The sequence below is a fragment of the Strix uralensis genome, chromosome 17, assembly GCF_047716275.1.
Source record: "Strix uralensis isolate ZFMK-TIS-50842 chromosome 17, bStrUra1, whole genome shotgun sequence".
Lineage (NCBI taxonomy): Eukaryota > Metazoa > Chordata > Aves > Strigiformes > Strigidae > Strix > Strix uralensis.
Genome location: NC_133988.1, coordinates 993,880 through 1,011,724, shown reverse-complemented (window position 1 = coordinate 1,011,724; position 17,845 = coordinate 993,880). Strand labels below are relative to the sequence as shown.

At 49.4% G+C, this 17,845-nt stretch overlaps 1 protein-coding gene across 1 annotated transcript in view; it reads left to right on the top strand.

Moving 5' to 3' along the window:
- The window catches only part of LOC141951429 (hydrocephalus-inducing protein homolog), a 123,917-nt gene that overhangs the window by 69,565 nt on the left and 36,507 nt on the right, over positions 1-17,845 (top strand). Inside the window, exons 18-26 of the mRNA XM_074887648.1 lie at positions 470-570; positions 1,823-1,958; positions 2,459-2,623; positions 4,950-5,102; positions 6,376-6,614; positions 8,776-9,031; positions 10,891-11,034; positions 12,780-12,923; positions 13,777-14,090. Of these exons, the coding sequence (XP_074743749.1) occupies positions 470-570; positions 1,823-1,958; positions 2,459-2,623; positions 4,950-5,102; positions 6,376-6,614; positions 8,776-9,031; positions 10,891-11,034; positions 12,780-12,923; positions 13,777-14,090 (1,652 nt within the window). The remainder of the gene's footprint in view (positions 1-469; positions 571-1,822; positions 1,959-2,458; positions 2,624-4,949; positions 5,103-6,375; positions 6,615-8,775; positions 9,032-10,890; positions 11,035-12,779; positions 12,924-13,776; positions 14,091-17,845) is intronic.

Sequence of the window (17,845 nt, the reverse complement as noted above, 5' to 3'; positions counted from 1 at the left end):
GTCTTATTTCTCCTCTCCTGATGAGCAGAATGGGTTGTATTCACTGCGGTGATCTCCAGTGGGGACTGGAAAAGCTCTGGCAGCCATGAACTGCACAGCACCTGCTGGGCTGCATTTTGCCCTCAGCTTCCCAACGTAAAGCTGAATGTTGAAGTCAACAGATTGCCTCTGCATTTATGCTGTTGTAGTTGAGATTAAAAATTAGTCCCTTAATTTTAATACAGTGGTGAGTAGAGCATTAATCTAATCGTGCTTACGTATGCCCTGGTAAGTGCAAGGTGTATTTAACAAAGCAGATTTGTCAGAAGGCTTTTGTTACTCCCAGCAACTGTGCTCTGTACATGGACCAGCAGAAGAGTTAGGGCAAAATCCTCCCTTTCCTGCCCGTGGAACGAGAACCGGAGGACAGCACACGTGAACGATGGCTTTTGGGAGTGATGAAGTGTTTGATGCTCTTCTCTTGCCCCAGGTCACCCTGTGTTCCAACACTGTGAAGAGCTACGAGCTGGCACTGGTGGTGGACGTGTGCGGTGTTGGCAAGGCGGTGTCGGCGCTGCTCCTCACAGCCAGGTATCGGCGCTTTCCTTGCAGCTCGTCGTCTCTCCTCGTGCATCCAGCACCACGCTGCCTTGCACGTGGTTTGCTGGCTGCATCTCCAAATGACAAGTGTTGCTTAATGAGCTAGTTCTGCCCAGCTAGGTGTGAGACCGGCAGTGTTCTGAAAGCAGCACCTGTGCTCCACAGGCAGGCATGGCCCTGAGCCTTTTTCTAAGGGGAACAGTAATTATATTCATTATGGGCCTGGTTTTTGGTGCTTGAGGTGTAATAAATTTCCAAAGGGCCATCTTTCCTCCTTCCTGCAAGTGGTGGACTTGTGCTGGGTTGCAACCAAACTACAACATTCATTTGGGCCGCAGTGAGCAGCCTGCTGAGAGCTGGTGTCTGGGTCAGTTAATGAAGGTGCATGCGAATGGGAAAGGGGCTTATGGCAGGACTGGTGAGGGAAAGCTCAAAGCACGATCTTATGAAGGGGAAAATAGTCCTTGATGTGGAAGGTGAGCTCAGGTTTCTCTGCTTCCCTCTGGTTCTTTTGAGCATTAATGTTCTCAGACTGAAGCCAAAAGTTGTTCTTGCTGCAGCCAGGTTCAATGCTGTTGTGCTGCAGTGGGTGTCGGTTTAATTCCAAGAGGGATGAGTTCACTGTGCTGTTCCCTCTCCCAGGCAGAGTCATCCAGTCAGTGCCTGGGCTGCAGTTTTGTAAAACAAGTGCAAATGGGGACAGACAGTGCATGGAGCCGTGGGGGTGCAGGAGCTGGGAGAGGGTGATCCCCCACTGCCTAAGGCAGGGGGTGGCTTGTGCCCTCCATCACTGGGGCAAAGGGCTGAGTTCTCAGGCAGGGCAACAGCGGTGTGGGAGAGGAGGGAGTCGTTTTCACTGAGACACAGGAGTCTTGTGCTCTTTGCGCCTTGGTGAGCGCTGGTCCTCGGTGGGAAGGCTCCCCCAGAGCTCACGCCTTGCTGGGACTGTTGGGAGGGTCCTTGCAAGCCTCCTGGGCCAAAGAGTGGGCAGAGCTGATCAGGCAGCTCTGGGACAGGGCACTATGTGCTACCTGGGCACTTGGCGAGGCTGAGTCCCAGGGTTTTGCCCCACCTTTACAGGAGGTGGTTGAGTCAGAAGAAGTTAAAGGCGATTTATCGCTGTAGGGGTATTAAGTGTCTATTTGACAGATGTGTTATGCTCTATTTCATGCTACTTGGGGAGTAAACGACCTCTACATTCTCTCGGTATCTCTAATTCCCTCTTGGTCATCTCTTTGCCTAGATGCGTGGTTCCTCCACTGCGAGCGCTCAACCCCGTCGTGATGTTTGGACGGTGCTTTCTAAAATTCCCTTATCAGCAGATGCTGACCCTTGTGAACGACAGCGATCTTCCAGGCTGCTACAGGGTTCTCCCTCAGGTTTGGCATTGCATCCGCCTCCTGCCCTCAGATGTTATCAAGGGGTTTATCAGGGAAAAAAGGGGTTTTGGATAAGACCTTGCTGGTTTATATTCAAACCTAAAGGTTGCTGAGAAGAGGAAGCTACCTGAATATAAACTTCAGGAAGCAGTTAAATAGGAACCTACCTGAATATAAACTTCAGGAAGCAGTTTAAACTTTTTAGGAAGCAGTTTATATTCTAGTCTTTGGGGTGCTTTCATGCAGGAGAACATAGAGGGTTGTGAAAAGCTGCTGCAAGGAGGCTGCCAGCACAGGAGTGGGTGTTTGTAGGTGCAGCAGCTTTTGGCCCCCCTGAGGACGCTAAGCCCATACAAGTCTTGCATCTTGCTTTGTACCTTTCTGCTTTCTCCTGGGGATTTTTGAAAATGTGTGTGAATTGCCATTGTGTAGATGTTGAGGAGTTCAAAGTTTCCTCAAAGGTCACTCCTGTGTGTTGCATTTGACTCTGTCCCTTACAGGAACACAAGGAGGACGCTTCTGTGTGGTACTCCAGCCCCGTGCCGTGGGGGATTGTCCAGCCTCGCGGCTCAGTGGAGGTCCCATTGACCCTGGAGGCCCAGGTGACAGGAGAGCAGGACACTGTTGCTCATGTTGCAGTGTTTGGGAGTGAAGAATCCCCTCTGGTGAGTTCCAGGGGACGTGGGCCTTTGTGCGACTCATCTTGGTGGGCTGTGAAGCGTAAGGCAGGGTTGCTAATTCCGGGGATCCTTCCCGGGAAAGCAAGAACTTGTAATATATGCTGGTGTGGACAAGGAAAGAAGGAGTTTGTGGCATACGCAACAGCTAATGCCTGTGAAACAAAGAGCTTCACTCCACAGTCAGAACTGAGTATAACTGTTCAGCAGGGATTCTTTATTCGCAGCTGGGCAGCGCTGGGGATCGCTCCACCATGAGTGCCACACTTACTAACAAAACTCTCTGACTAATATACACAAAAAGCATACACATGCATCAGCTTCCTAGAAAAGACAGTCTTATGCTAATGGGTTCTTAGAACTCATTTACATAGTCTAAGCGTGCATAGTAAAAATAGAGTGAGGGTCTTCTCCCCCCCTTGGTGGTCCACATCATCTTCCTCACACTGTCTGCTAGCTGAACTTTAGGTTTCCCATGTCCGTACATGGTCATGGAGTGACCTCATCCCTCCTTCGGCTCCTGTTTGTTTCGAGGGGGTTGGTTTAAACCAGCTTCCAGTCGCTTTTCTTGACACTGGCGTCTTCTCAGGCGCTTGTCTTGCATTTTTAGGTCCCTGTTATCAGGGATGTACTCAGGGAGTTTGCCAGACTGTGCAAGGCCTGTTTTATCTCCACTAGGCAAGGAGTTACAGGTTTCAAGATGTTTTACAAGTGGGTAAGATGTCAGAGGGTAGGTAGGAAAAGAGTATAAATGAAATTATATACATTGCAGTAAAATACGAGAAAAATAAAAGCTAGTGAAACACAAGTGATGGTTAACGTTAAAACTAAACGTCCTACTTTACTGGTTTCTATACATTAACAAGGTCAGGAGGTCTTGTAATTTCAAGTATACTTGCAGCCACTTCCCTTCACCTAGAGAAGAGGAAGGATGTATCATCCTAGGTGGTAATCTAAGTGTCCGACACAGCATTTAATTACGGTAGGTCAGACGGGATAAGAAGGCCAGTCTGAAGCCCAGAACAACCCCTGGGTCTCGTACTCTGCTGTGCTGTTAGATGAACAGCACTGGTGCTTCGTTAGGCCTTTTGTTCAGGAGCACGCAGGGACGTCCCTGAATCCTGCTAAAGCAAGCGCTGTGTGAGAGGCCATGCTGAAAGTCAGGCCCATCACTCTGAGAAACATCCATCGTATCTCTTTGCCAGAGCCCCAGCCAAAGACTCATGAGTCTCCGCACCGCTTGCACCTGGAGCACAGAGACTCTTTTTTCTACTAAGTTTGGAAATGGATGAGGCAAAGCATTCCTGGACTAAAGCCTCCTGAAAGATGATGTTCACATTCAGGCATACACAACAGCAGCAATGACAACAAAATGTAGGCAAGAGAATGTTGTCTGTAGTGTCCTGGCTTCATCTAGCTGAAATCGAGAACAAATATAGTTAATTAAACTTTAATTTAAAATGATATCAACTTTTGAAGCAGCTGTTTCAAAACGTCTTCTCCTCTCTCTGGGCATGAAAGAGGATGTCAGAGGGTTCCTGGGAACCTTAAGCTTTCTGTAACAAAGAAAGGCTGACATTTTGAAAGTAGTTACAGGGATTTAGACTTTTAATAGAACAAGTGGAAATGATGCTGCTAAATCTCCTGAATGCCTCATGAATGTTTTTAATGATGTGAGGAGGTGGTTTAGCCAAGGGATCCACATTCCTCCTCCAATAGTCTGTGCCAGTTCTGCAAGAACAGAACTTTTGGGTCTCAGACTGTCAAAAGAAAACAATACTGCTTGAATGATGTAATTAATAATTAATGCCCATTATCCACATAATACCAGGAATACACGTATGTGCAAATCAGAGGCGACTAACTTGCGTGATCTCTACTCTAAAGGGCCTGCTTTGCCTCTGACTTGTGCTGGCTTTCACAGGTGTAGCTTTGGGACTAAAGTCCCTGTCCAAGTGTGCTGTGCAGCAGCAGAAGTCAGGGAGGGTGGTCTGGGGCAAGACTGAGCAGTAAAAGGAGTGAGAGCAGGCACAAGGTAGAGGAAGGAGAGTTAACAGTGTGGAGGAGGTGTGAAAAACCAAACACGGGAAACAGGATTTCTTTATCCCCTGATAACAGGAGCTTGTGGCTTTCAGATGGGATCAGTCCAGATCCCACACTTGCTCCAGGCCTTCTGTTTCGGTTTTACAACACTGAAAAAACTTCAAACAGCCATAATTATCCCCCAGTCTAGGAGTACCCTTAGAGCTGTCTAATCATTTTAAACTTTCTCTCTTGGTTTTTTTTGATCTTTCCTACCCTCTTTCTGGAGCAGAAAATCCATTTAGTGAGCACTGGAGAAGGACCAGTTGTCTGTGTGCATCCAAGTAAGATAAATTTTGGCAGTATCCAAGTTATACAAGATGCTTCCCGAACTCTCCGCCTCTCCAATCAGAGTGTCATCCCTGCATCCTTCAGGGCAAAGATGGTAAGTATCTGTGGGGCTATTTTCTAACAAAAATGACTGTCAAGCAACCTGTGACTTGATTTTTATATGCAACATTTGCATACCACTGTATGATTGAGAAAGCAACGTATTCCATCCCAATGCAGCAAGAGGAGCCTGGCTCTGGGGGCAGTTTTAGCTGGGGGACCCCTCAGTAAAACAGAGAATTTGCATAGATGTTTGAGCAGAAATGAGTCTGGATCATTTTTGCAAGTTCTCCCTTTATTTTGGGGAAGGTATTTATCTCTAAGCGTCATGTGTTTGGAGCTCTGAGACCAAGAGAACGCTGTGGCCCTTTGCTCCTGAAAGGGCATGGGTTTCCGCACGGTTTCCCTGTTAGATCTGCATTTGCTTTCTGTCGAACTGCTGTTAATGATAGAGACTAGGGTGTGAGGTCTGTCCTCAAACTGCTCGCAGTGAGGTGAGTTTCACACCTACTGGGGGTCAAACCAGCTGGTTTGTTGCACAAGAATGTACATGTAAGGGTCGTGTACCTACGGTGGACTCTGTCGCATTGCAGAGCACCTCTGGAGACTGGCTGCAGAAAAAGGCTCTTTAATTCATGGAGGCTGCGTAGTGTGAGAAGCTGCATAGCCAAGGGAGGTTGGGTTGCTGCCTGGCAGGGGGAGCAGGGCTGATGCAGCCAGGACAGGCTCGTGTGCTGAGGCTGGGTGGGGTGTGCTCCCCACTGGAGGGGGGATCTGTGAGGGGCTTGAAAACGGGTTCAGAGGAGGTTTGTTCTTCTCCGTGCTAGGTGGGTCAGACTTCTGGGGCTGGTTAGCCCAGACCTGGCACTGTGGACTTGGTGTTGTGGATGGAGCATCAGGCAGTGTGTGAGAGTACAGGCTCAGCCTCCTGGGCCAAGGAGGGGGCTGAATTTCCCTCGTGCTGCTTTTCCAGCTGTTTGGGGGATAAATGTAACCTCAAAGTGGGGGATTCCCAGGGCAGCTTGCTTTGATTCCACAATGAAAACCTGCTTTCCATCTCTGCAGAGAGCAAGCCACCTGGGGTGGGTGGTATTGGTGTGTGAATGATGGGGTTTGTGTGCTCATACCAGGCACTGACCTGCAGAGCTGCTCAGGCACTGCTGTCCCGGTCCCTCCCTCCCCGGGCAGCTTGCGGTATACCCAGGGGGCTCACAGGGTATATCGGCCTCTGCATTGCCCCATAACTTTAGTCCTTCCTTTTCCTGCACCCCACAAGAGACCAGGGTCCATGGTTTCCATGCTAAGTTAGTGTTTGGCTTGTCTTACAGGCTGACAAATGCTCGCGCTGGAGGATTGAACCCAGTGAAGGAGTGATTCCCCCCGAGACAGAGGTGTCTGTGTCTGTCATAGCGAACTTGGATGACACGGAGAAATTCAAGGACGAGGTGAACCTGTTCATAGAGAACAGCCACACCTACGTTATCCCCGTCCGGGCTGTTGGCATTGGCACCACGATTGTCACCGACAAACCCTTTGCGCCGGAGCTCAACTTGGGACCCCACTTCAGGTAGGGGATCTCTCAGCGTCTGCTTCTGCCGTGGGCTCAGCAAGAAGGAGTTTTGCTGTAGTCCTTCAGGCTAGTTGTTCTTCAGTGCTCAAGGTCCTGGCTCTGTTTTCCTGAAGCCACAGGGCTTCCTTTAGAAACCTTCTATGGCCATTTGAAAGTTGTTAGATACCCTCAAAAGCCACCAAAATAGAAACCAGCTGTTAAATTGTCACTGACTTGTCTTTAGTTATAATACATATATTTCCTCACTTTTTCAAATAAAGATTTGGAGGAAAACAGCAGGTCCTGGAAGCCTCTGGGTGGAAAATGCTACATTACAAGTATAAACATATTTCCCTTTGCGATAATGTTGCTTGTTTTTCCCTTCACTATGGAGTATCATCTCGCAACAGCGGAAAACCTTGGTGGTAGCTTGTTAGCAGGTCCTTGACTAAATTAATGGTGCTGTTTTGTTTGCCCTCTGCCTGCAGTCCTGGAGGAGCAGCAGAATTTCTTTGCCCCGTACCATCCCTCAGTTTGCTCGCCTTCCCCATCTCCCCTGCCAGGCTGCTCTTTATTAGACACAGTCACTCTTTCCTCGTTTCTCCCACCTTTCCTCGGTGTCACTGCCACAGCGGCAGCCTGAGGCGCGGGCAGGCGAGGGTGGCTGCAGGACCAGCTCTGAAAGGGAGAGGAGGAGAAGTCCACTGAGTTTGGGTGGGATAAATGGAAAGTGTAATTAAAGAGCTTAGCTCAAAGGAGGGGATTCACTGGTCCTAACGCCTGTGTCTGAAACCAGGCGTGTTCCCGTAAATGGGAGACAAATAAGCCTTTTCAGAGTGCTGCCTGCCTTGTGTGGGAGACCTCTTGGGACAGGAAGAATAGTCTTCTCGAGGTGCCTGTTCCTTTCCCTGGCTGCAAAGAGGGTCCACGGTGCTCCAATACCTAAATTTTGGGGTAGATAGAGCAGGTTGATCCTACTCTTTAGGATAGACTTTGGGGGTTCAAATACACATGCACAAGCCACCTACATAAGCAGGGACATTGCAGGGAGGTTGGCGCTTGTCCAGCGTGTCCTGTGCTCTGTGCAGCCACAAATTGGGTACCCAACGGAGCGGACAATGTCAGTGTGATTCGTGTCATCGTCCTCTGCCCCCCTTCATGTCTTGGTCTGCAGACTCTGGAGCTGTTGCCATTGCTGTCGGCTGCAGAGCTGCCGCCAGGTGAGCTGAGATGGGACCCAGGTAACATCTCAGATGAGTTGGGCTTTCCCAGAGCCACAAATTCTGCATCCACCCAGAGCTTCTCCAGGCTTTCATCTGTGCTGTCCACCACATAAACCATTTCACACTAAGCTCGTACGCATCATGTTTTGACAGTCTGTTTCAAAGACTGGTTTGTTCTACACTCTCAGGTCTGTATTTAGCTGCTTGTGGCAGACATGCATTTTGTAAGCCGTGTATTCTGTCCTTTTCAAAAAACCAGTAACTGTTCCAGGAACAATTCATGTCCTGGTCATGCTCAGGTTTATAGAGGATAAAATAATTACTCCAGACTAGCCTGCAGTTAGTGTTTCTTTACATGAAGAAATCAATTTCCATTGAATATTCATCTTGGTTTATATCTAGCTCTCGTTATTCATCTCTCGTTGTTGCTCTGTCCCCTCAGCAGCCAGACCTGGTCTTGCTGCCATGTTTGTATTGGGGAAACTTCTGTTGATCCTATGTTCTCACAGTGCATTTATCTTCCTAAACCACAAAACCAGCTGCACTGTTCAGGCAAAGGATGACATGTTGGGGGGTGATGAGGGTTGGATGCTCCCTAAGGGATGGGGGGTGAGGGGATAACGTGGGTGCCAGGGCAGGGGCCCCGCCAGCGAGGCAAGGGGTGCCCAGGTTACTGGAGGGTCTCTAGGCTGGTGATGCTCTGTCTGCAGCAGCTGAGATGATGATCTTCATGCAGCTCTTCCTTGCTGTACGCAAACAGAGCAGCTGCTGGATGCTGATAAACTTAGGGGCAACCAAGGTCTGGCTTTTGCTGAAGCTTTGAGCTAGGTCAGCCTTTTTGGAGGTGCTTTTATTGCTGAGTGTGCAGTCAGATAACGCCATCAGGGTGCTGAAGCTGGGTGACCGCTGAGAGATAGCAGCTCCCATGACATTTTCCATCTCTTTTTCTCTTCCAGCCTGGATCCCTGCTGTTACCACTTCAAGATAACAAACAAAGGACGGCGCACCCGTTGGCTCTACTGGTCAACAGAAGGTTTTGGCCAGTTTCACCAGCGCGATCGTGTCCCTGCTGTCAGCACCACCAAGGGCCAAGGTTCCTCCCAGAGCCCCAGACCTGCCTGCCCTGTGTTTAAGGTTCAACCGCAGAGGGTGGAGCTGATGCCGGGCAAGACTATGGAGATGGTGCTGGAAGGCTTCTCCAGCACTCCCCAGGTGAGGTCCCCCCCGAGGGCTGAGCCTTCCCCATCAGGAGCAAGTGCTTTCAAGAGCCACAAGTTACCATGGCAGCACCAGCTGCTTTCCTCCCTGGCCACCATCAGCTCCTAAGGCTTTTTCATGTTTCCATGGCTACCGTAAACCCAACCTGCTGATACCAAAACACGGGCTGAAGGAAACATTGCTGATTCAGGGGCAAATGGCAGGTTACAAGGTGTCATGTGCTGAGGCAGAAAGGAAGGGCAGAGAAATAAGTTACACTTAGACTAGGAGCACAGGCAGAAAGTAAATAAAAAAGTGCAAAGTAATGTATCTGGGGGAAGCAGTGAGTAAAACAAAACACCTGTGAAGGGAGGGAGTGTCTGGGAGTAGCATCATTTTTCCTCTGTAGACAAACATGGGCAGAGGGCTTGTCTAGGACTGAGTCCTGGAGCAGAAAAATGAACAGTGTGTCAGCTGTAGTGATCGGGGTGATGTTCATCCATGTGGGAAACTGTTCGCAGGGATCATTATAATTGACAGCTTGGCCTTTGTCAATATTTCCATAACAGCTCGCCCCAGTCTCTCAGCCAGTCCCGGGGTCCCAAGGGCAGGCAGGTCTCGCAGCACCCTTGGATGGCAGCTCAGAGGGGGAGATTTCAGCAGGATCACTGGGTGTTCTCCTCCCTGGACCCTTCTTTCCAGGGAAATCCAACTCTGCAGAGAAGCTGCCAGCTAACCCTGGTGTACATTCCCTTTCTCCAAGACCGCTGACCACAGATATTTAGGTGAATGTGGAATAAATCTACATCAAGCTCCTGCTGAAACTTGTGTTTTGAAAGGTGTTTGAAAGGATTGCCTTGGTGGTAGCTTGAGGAATACTCGATTACTCACCTAGCTGACTGTGATGGGACTGTCCCTGTGCAGTTCGTTTTGCTGAAACGGGGAAAAGGTACCAGAAAGGAAATAAAGTGACCAGGGTGCAGGTGAGGCTGTCTTGCCTGGAAAGCCGAAAGGGGATCTGTGAGCTGAGCTGTGGCTACCTGCCTCCTGCAGTCAAAGCCAAGACCCTGGGAGTGGGCTTTCCACCTTCCTCGGGTCTTGAGAACTTAATACTCTTGAGGTTGGTCAGAAGCCCAACTCCCTGCATTGCACACGCAACATGGATGATTTTGAGTCTGTAGACTCCGAGGAGGAGTTGGGTTGTGGTGTTGTATCAGAGGGAAGAGTGAGAAGTGAAGGGAGGAATTTGGGGAACTGAAACCATGAGAAATCAGGAAAAAGTCTTAAGTGTAAGAACATCCAGCTTAAGCAGAGGGTTTTCATGTGAACTGCAAGACATCTCTTTCCTGGGGAGGTTTCTTTTAAAACCAGCTCTAGGAGGGCACGGTACCTGCTAGGAATGAGTGGGCCCCTCTTTACCTGAAGGCCGTCTGGCTATTTGGGTTTTTCCCATGGATCCTGTCCACTAAGCTTCCAAGGGAGGGTTTGCTAGCATTGGCCCTTGTATCACCTGTTTTCCTTAATATAGTTGTATTATTATTTTTTTTTTAAATCAGTTCCTACAGCTTTCTATAAGTATTATGCTTGGCAGTGGTACAAATCAAAACAGTAATCATTTGGGGCAGGGACTATTACAATTGTAGGCAGCACATGACTCACAAGGGCTTTTTGTGGATAGTGGGGTGTAGCATTACGGACGTTTGAGAGCAGAATAAATGGGATGCAGCATAAAAAGAAAAGGGGACTGCTGAGGAGCCCAGTGGCTGTAACTTGATGGCGGTAATACGGTCTCTGGCTGGGTGGGTAGCAAATGCAGTGCGTTTTCGGGATGCCCTGCTGGCCCCCGCTGAGTGACGGGTGACTCCTCCGTGCAGGTGGTGAAGGAGCGGCTGCTGTGCCACACCGTCGTGGGGAGCAAGGCAGGGAAGGCACAGATAAAGCAAGTGGATGTCACGTGTGAGTTCATTGCTCCCGTCCTGCAGATGTCCTCCAGAGAAATCACTTTCCGGGTGGAGAAGGTAAGTCTCTGGATTTCATCCTGGCATTGAAGAGCATGGCTGATGACTGAAAGCCTGGTGGGGGTGTGTGCTTGTGTTCAAAGGAGGAAGTTAAATGGCTTCTCCAAGTCCGTGGGACTTTGACTATTGAGCTGAGCTGGACCAAGATTTTGCCATTAACACTGAGATCAATATTTCGCTCCTCTGGGATTGGGAGCAGTCCCACCAGCTGTATTCTGCCTTCATGATGTGGAGACAGAATTGAGCTGCTGAGCCAAGGGCACAGGGCGAGATGTGTGGGACCCACGAGAACAGCGTGGGCTTTGCACAGGCACCTCGTGTGCTGGGGCTGCAGGTGGGCGAGCAGAGTGCTGCAGCTGAGCGATGCTAAACCCCCTCCTCACCCGTCCTGAGGTGCTTCATAAAGTAAGTGAAGATGTTTTTAGAGATGGGACTGGTGTTTAACTTCACCCAAGTAAAACTGAGATAACAGCTGCTCTGCCGAGGGGGATCATGGCTACTTCTAGAGAGACACCAGTTCCTGTACTCGGTGTGAAGGGAGGTTTTTGGGGATCCTCCAAGGCTCAGTGATGTCTGAACACTGATCCTGTAGGGAAGCTGAGAAGAACTGAGATTCCTGTCAGCTCCTCAGGCTGATGAGAAAAACCTGTCATCTCTTGTCTCTCTCTGCGTTCTCTGCTGTTGGTATGGATGCTAGCTCTTTGCAATTCCCCAAGCTTCACCTTCTTCAAAGGACCCGCAGACATCCTTCAGCTGCAGTGACGATAACACCAGCGCAAAGCAGATGCCCTTTAGCCTCTGGATCCTGACTCCTGCATCACCTTTCACTCTCCCGTGAGGTATCTGAAAAAGAGAAGATATTTCATTATTTAGTTTCTGTGTTTTCAGGTCTCTCCTCTGGTTCCCAGGCTTCCAGAGAAGCACAGAATCCTGTGAGCAGGCAGTTCGGGTTTAATTAGAAGCTTTTCAGCTCTCCCTGATGTCTGCCTGTGGTCTGCTTGATGCCATGCGCTCTGATTTATCGAGTGTTACGACGCTGCAGCTGTTTGATATCGATACATCCAGAACCAGTTTCCCAAACACTGTCTAGTTGATATAAACCATACAGGAAGCCCAGAGCAATGCATAAACAGGAAGAAATAGCTTAGGCAGAGCTGAGCTTTGAGGCTACAGACAGCTTGTCACTGGAGCAGGGGCAGCAGGACACCTGTTGCAGCCCGACTGTTGAGGTTTCTAGCTGGCTGTATGTGCCTGTAGATGTTCAAAGCTAACCTTAGGCTGCTGCAGGCTCTCCACTGTGGGCCAAATCCTGCTCGCTTTTCTCCTCTGACCAGCATCACTGCTTTTATGAGGCTACTAGAGCTGATAAGGTTGTAAGAAATTACTGTATGTGAGTGAAAATCATCTTGTGCCATTCTTCTCGAGGGAGGATACAAAACTGGAGACAAGTGGTCTGGGTTCACTTTCTGCTATTGATCTTGTTCATGCAGCTGCCTCCTCGCGGGGTCCTATTCCCTCCTCTGTATGCAAGAGTGTTTCCCTGTCCCCGGGGGATGCTGTGGTTTCTAAATATGAAAGGCATCAGATATACTTAGAGAAAAACCACCTAGAAGGGTAGAAACTAATAAAAATAGTAAATAGAGGTGTATGCCCTTTGGGGTTGAAAAACTTGAAATGCATCAGAAAGGGAAGGAGTTCCATGGCCACTTCACGTTGTTTTTTTCCCTCGTGTCCTGTTTCTGTAGCAACCCAGTGATGTCCTAACTCTGCAGTACCAGCCTCTTTCTTTAAGAAACGCGTCCTCCCTGCCACTCAGCATTGTCCTGGCCTTAGAGCAGCCCTTCTTAATCTGCGGTGCAGACCAGCAGCCCCTCTCTGCAGACGTTCAGGTGAGCAGCCGTGGGCCTTCCTGCTGGTGGGGTTTGAAGAGGGGGGAGTGTGGTGGTACGTTTCTGTTGGGAGGTCCTCTAGTAGAGAAGTTTATTCTTTAGACTCAGTGGTAGACTGGCCTGAACTAAATCAGATTTGAAACGAGCTGCTGAAGGAAATGAAATATCATCTGAACTGGGGAAATACATCCTGGCTCTAAGACGTGAGGAGAGGGGAGCCCGCAGCTAGGTCTGGGCAAGCCGTGTAGTAAAGGTGTCTCTTGGAGGCCATCGAGCTCTCCAGCAGCCGTTCTCAGATAACCTCAGGAGGAGCTTGCTTTCTTCAAGGGCAGCCCTGCTTTCAGGAAGGCTGAGGAAGCTTCTCCAGCTGCTGCCTGGCCCCTGCCCTGTTGTTGGTGAAGGTGTTGGACATGGGCTCTGCTAAACGCTTGTTGTAGGCATGGCCACCACTTCTGTGCTGTGCCAGTGACTAGCTCCTGCAAGGGTGAGGCTGCAGTGCCATGCTGCTTGTGCCGTGAGGGTAAAGGAGTTCCTCTAGAGCTGGGGCAAAAGGCCCTGGTGTGCCAGAGTGCTGATTTAGTTGTGTATTTAGCACATCGCTTCTGTGGGTCCCGAATTCAGCAGAAGAATATTTATTTTCCTCGTGTATTGATGCAGAGCACAGTGAGATGAGCCTGAGATAGTCTCAGACAAGAGCGTGGTGGGGCTTGCAGTCAGGCGCACACTGTGAAGGAAACGCAGGATGAACTGAGAAGCCTACGCTGGGGTCACACGTTGAACATTTACACGTTTCGTGCTGCCAGACCTTGGGACTTCATCACACTGGTGATTAATACTCTTCATTTCCTTGCAGCCCGTGAAGCTGGAGATAGGGGAGGAACTTCATCTCTCCATCAGATTTAACCCTGCTTATGAAGAGGATTTGTGTAGCCGGGTAGTAGAGAAGGTTCTGAAGATACGATTTCTTGAGCACCCTCATGAGGAGCAGGTCACCGTTCGGGGAGAAGTCTACTTTCCGAATCTCCATATCCAGCCCACGGCCCTGGACTTTGGCTGCATCTTGAACGACACTGAAGGTGTGCGTTACATCGAGATGACCAACCGCAGCCCACTTCTTGTCCAGTACCACTGGGCGTTCCTGATGGACAGCCGCGTGAGCCAGATGAGGTATGTGCCCCTTCGCTCTCTCCTTGCAGCTCTTCTCCTTCCTCGTGTCCTGTTTGTGCTTTGCAAAGACCAAGGTTATTTGCCTGTGATCTGACAAATTGCTTGCAACTTTCCCTGTGGGAGTAACACCTACCAGCCGTGGTCAGGCTTAGGTGCTCAGGGAATAAGTGATCTCCACCAGTTTGACACTGGGAAGGAGACAACGTTCTCCAGCCAAGCTGGGGCTGTGAGATGCTACCAACACTTTTTGCATCGTCCATAGCCTAGAGTCCTGCTTTATTTCTGGAGCTACAAACCTATACTTAGGCACTGGGACAAGCAGATATATGATTTTTCTTTCCTGCCAACCCTACGTGTTGTCATTTTACACTAAGAACCTACACAGGCACTGCCACCAGAACGATATGCTGCTGCCCCAGTCTCTTGCTGCTGCTTTGCTGTAGCCCCCATACTGGTTCCCCTGGGAAGGAAGGCTGGTATTGGAAAGCTGCTTTCTCAGACCTTTGTGGCCTGAGGCAAACACCACACCGGTGAAGTGAATTTTCATCTGTTAAACTGCTCATCACATTCTCCAAACAGCTATTTAGTGTTTTACAGGGAAACGGCAGGTTCTGCTGCAGCTTTGGGTACAGCTGTAGGTGTTGGTGGGAGCACTTGTCTGAACGTCCATGGGAAGCGGGGCCATCCAGCGCTGGGCTGTGGTTTCCAAGCCCAAGAGCAATCTTGCAGTCGTGCTGGAGCACATTTATAAACACATTCCCAGCAGTTCCTCCCGCTGTGGCCTCTCTGCATAGCACAAAAGTCTAGTCTGGGCAGTTTTAATTACAGTAGCAAATGGTTTTTCCATAATGCCCTAGGAAACTGAGCAAAGTTAACCATTGTGCGTTGAAGTGCTGCCATTACAAATAATAGAGATCATCAATAAACAGGTTTGTTTAGAGAACTGGGATCTGGCTCAGAGGACACAACCTACTGGGAACTGGAGATTAGCTATGGCTATGAGGAGAGCTTGGGGGAGAAGACCTGGGCGCTGGGGTAGCCTGTTCACAGCCGGATCTTACCGAGTAACAACCAGTCTTTAGTGTGGCCCTTCTTGATGCACGGCACCTTCAAGAACAGACACTAAAATGCAGAGGAAAGCCCGCAAAAGCAGGTGGAGGGAGGTGGGCAGGGAAGAAGGAGCAGAGCTGTAAGCTCTGCTTGGAGGCCCCATCATCTCCTGGTAAACTAGATTAGGGTTTAATTGCAAGCTAGAGGGAAAATCTAATTTTGATGATAGAACAATGCATATGTTTTATAATAACAGAGAAGCAAGCACGTTACAGCAAAGCCTGTGTGGAATTAATTTCTTCTGGGGCCACTTGCTGGCCAGTTGCCTGTTTATCTTTACTCTTTCCTTTTTTTAGAACCAATTTAGGTTTTTGGAAATGTGAATGCTGAATCAGTTTTCAGCTTTTAATTACCCCGTCTCCACCTGAACTGGCTTAGGACCTGAGCCTGCAGGTGCTTGTTCTTCCAGGGGATGCTGAGTCACCCAACTCTGCTGAGTCGGTAGCAGTTGAGGGTCCTGAGCATCTGGCAGGATAGCAGCCTCTGCTCCGAAGGGTTTGGCATAGCCCCTTCACTGGCTCGTTAGCACTGGGGATGTTGTGGCAGCTCCCTTTTCTGCTCTGTATATTAATTAAGCAGAAATGTACTTTCTGTGGGTCCCTCAGCAGACACCATGTGATTCTCCGTGGCAGAGCTGGAAATGAAGATGGTCTCCAAGCTATTAAGACCTCAAGTTGCTCATTAAGAGCCTGGCAGAAGGGCAGCATGTCAGATATTATTTCTGGTCCACATTAAGCACTGTTAGTATTCTAAATTTTCAGATCAAACTCACCCAGTCTGACATCGAGGGAATCAAACATCAGGTCTCATGAAGGTGAGATCAATAGAGTTTAACCATCCCTCCATCTGACCTTGCTGGAGCCGATCATCAGAGACTGCCACCATCAATCAGACACACACGTTTATTTTGGCCAGGAGAGAAAAATGTTGTTCCTCTGCCTGGACAAGACTGTGTGCTTAGATCTTTTTTTCTTCTAATTGTTCAACCTATTTTTCCTACTTACCCTTTAATCACTGCTGCTACTTTGAGCAGAGCAATCATATAAGCAACACAGTCCAACCATTGCTGTGTGGTTGGACGTGCCCAACTCACGCCAACCCATGTCCCTTCTCTGGCACTGCTGAGCCATAAATCTCTCATGGTTACTCTTCTTCTAGACCTCTACATGGTTAGAGACAGACTGAGAATACGTTCTCCTCACCCTTTGGGCCTTTGATAGCTCAAAGCTGAGTTAAGCCTTTGCACCAAGATGTTTTCTGCAGCGTTGGAATGGGTCACCAGAGTCACCCAGCAGGAGACAGTAGGTCTGGACTCAAATTCGGACATTTTATCATATTTCTTACCTTAAAGGTTTCTTCCTGAAAGACTGATTTGTCCCCCTTTCTAAGGGCAGTATCCAGCTCCTCAGCTTTGTTTGGGTTTCCCATCAAAAGGAAGACATTAAATCCCAAAGGATATACAAGGATTTTTTTTGAGACCTGTGACAAAGGCTGCCAAAGGCTCATCCCCAAACTTCGCTGTTCTCTAGAGTTTTCATCCTCTGTTAAGGACCTGTGCCTTGTCATTTACGTTGAGTGTGGCTGTTCCTGCATCACCTCTTTGTCCCCTTCACGCGAGACACGTTTCCTCCCTGGGACAGAGCTGACACACACCAATCAGTCCGTGTGCCAGGATGGATCAGCAGGGAGCTCTGCACCTCTGTGGCACGTGTCAGACCCCCTCTGTGTATTGATCTGGCGTGTCTGGAGAGTGGGAACTTCGTAACTACAAATCCAGCATAATGCATTGCCAGTACATTCTTTGGGGAAAGGCTTTGATGAGCTAAACATGTAGAAAATGACTCCTTTCCATCCAGGATTTTCTCGGCCAATGTGTTTTGAACCAACCAGGAGCCTTTCTCCTCCCAAGTGGATCTTCCTACAGCATTAGTAACTTCTCATTCCTCCGCCCTCTCTCCTTCCATGTCCCCTGGCAGGTTGCAGTGCAGGGACCCTGCGAGCCAGATCCCAGCCTTGTTACTGACCAGAAAACCCCAACTCTCTGTTATATTTGATGGGGTTTCTGCTTTGTTGTTTTTGTAACAAGGAAGAAATGGAAAATGCAGGCAGTGAAAAACAGTGCAAGGCAAAAATCTGACAGCAGTCCTCTGTCAGCCAGCGGAGGGGAGAGGTAGCAACAGCAGCAGCGAGCATGTACATCCGAAATGCACCCATCCACCATGCCCCTGGTGCTGGGGAGTCTCAGATGGGTGACAGTAGACCATACCCCCTCCGCATCCCCCCAGTGCCATCAGCTCCTCGGGGCAGTACGTTTTGGGCTTTGGTAGCCCCATGGGTGCTGCTTTCCCTGCTTAAATCCCGTGGGTAAGGTAGAAAAGGGCTGAGTCGTGATGGAAATGTGCTGCTGAATGCGGCCTTTAGCTCCGTGTGGTTTGGCAGCAGCAGAGAAGCGTTTTGCTTGGTGTAAGGGAGAAGTGGCCTCTTATTTCTTAGAGATGGAGTGTCTTGGCGCAAGGACTGGTGCCAGGCAGGCTTCACCTCTGGGGTGGCAGTGCGGCTGCTGTGAACAGCTGATGGAGAGGCTCTGTGCTTGTGGACAGAGACACTGGGGTGCTGGAGCAAGGGAGACCTGGAAATTTGCTGCC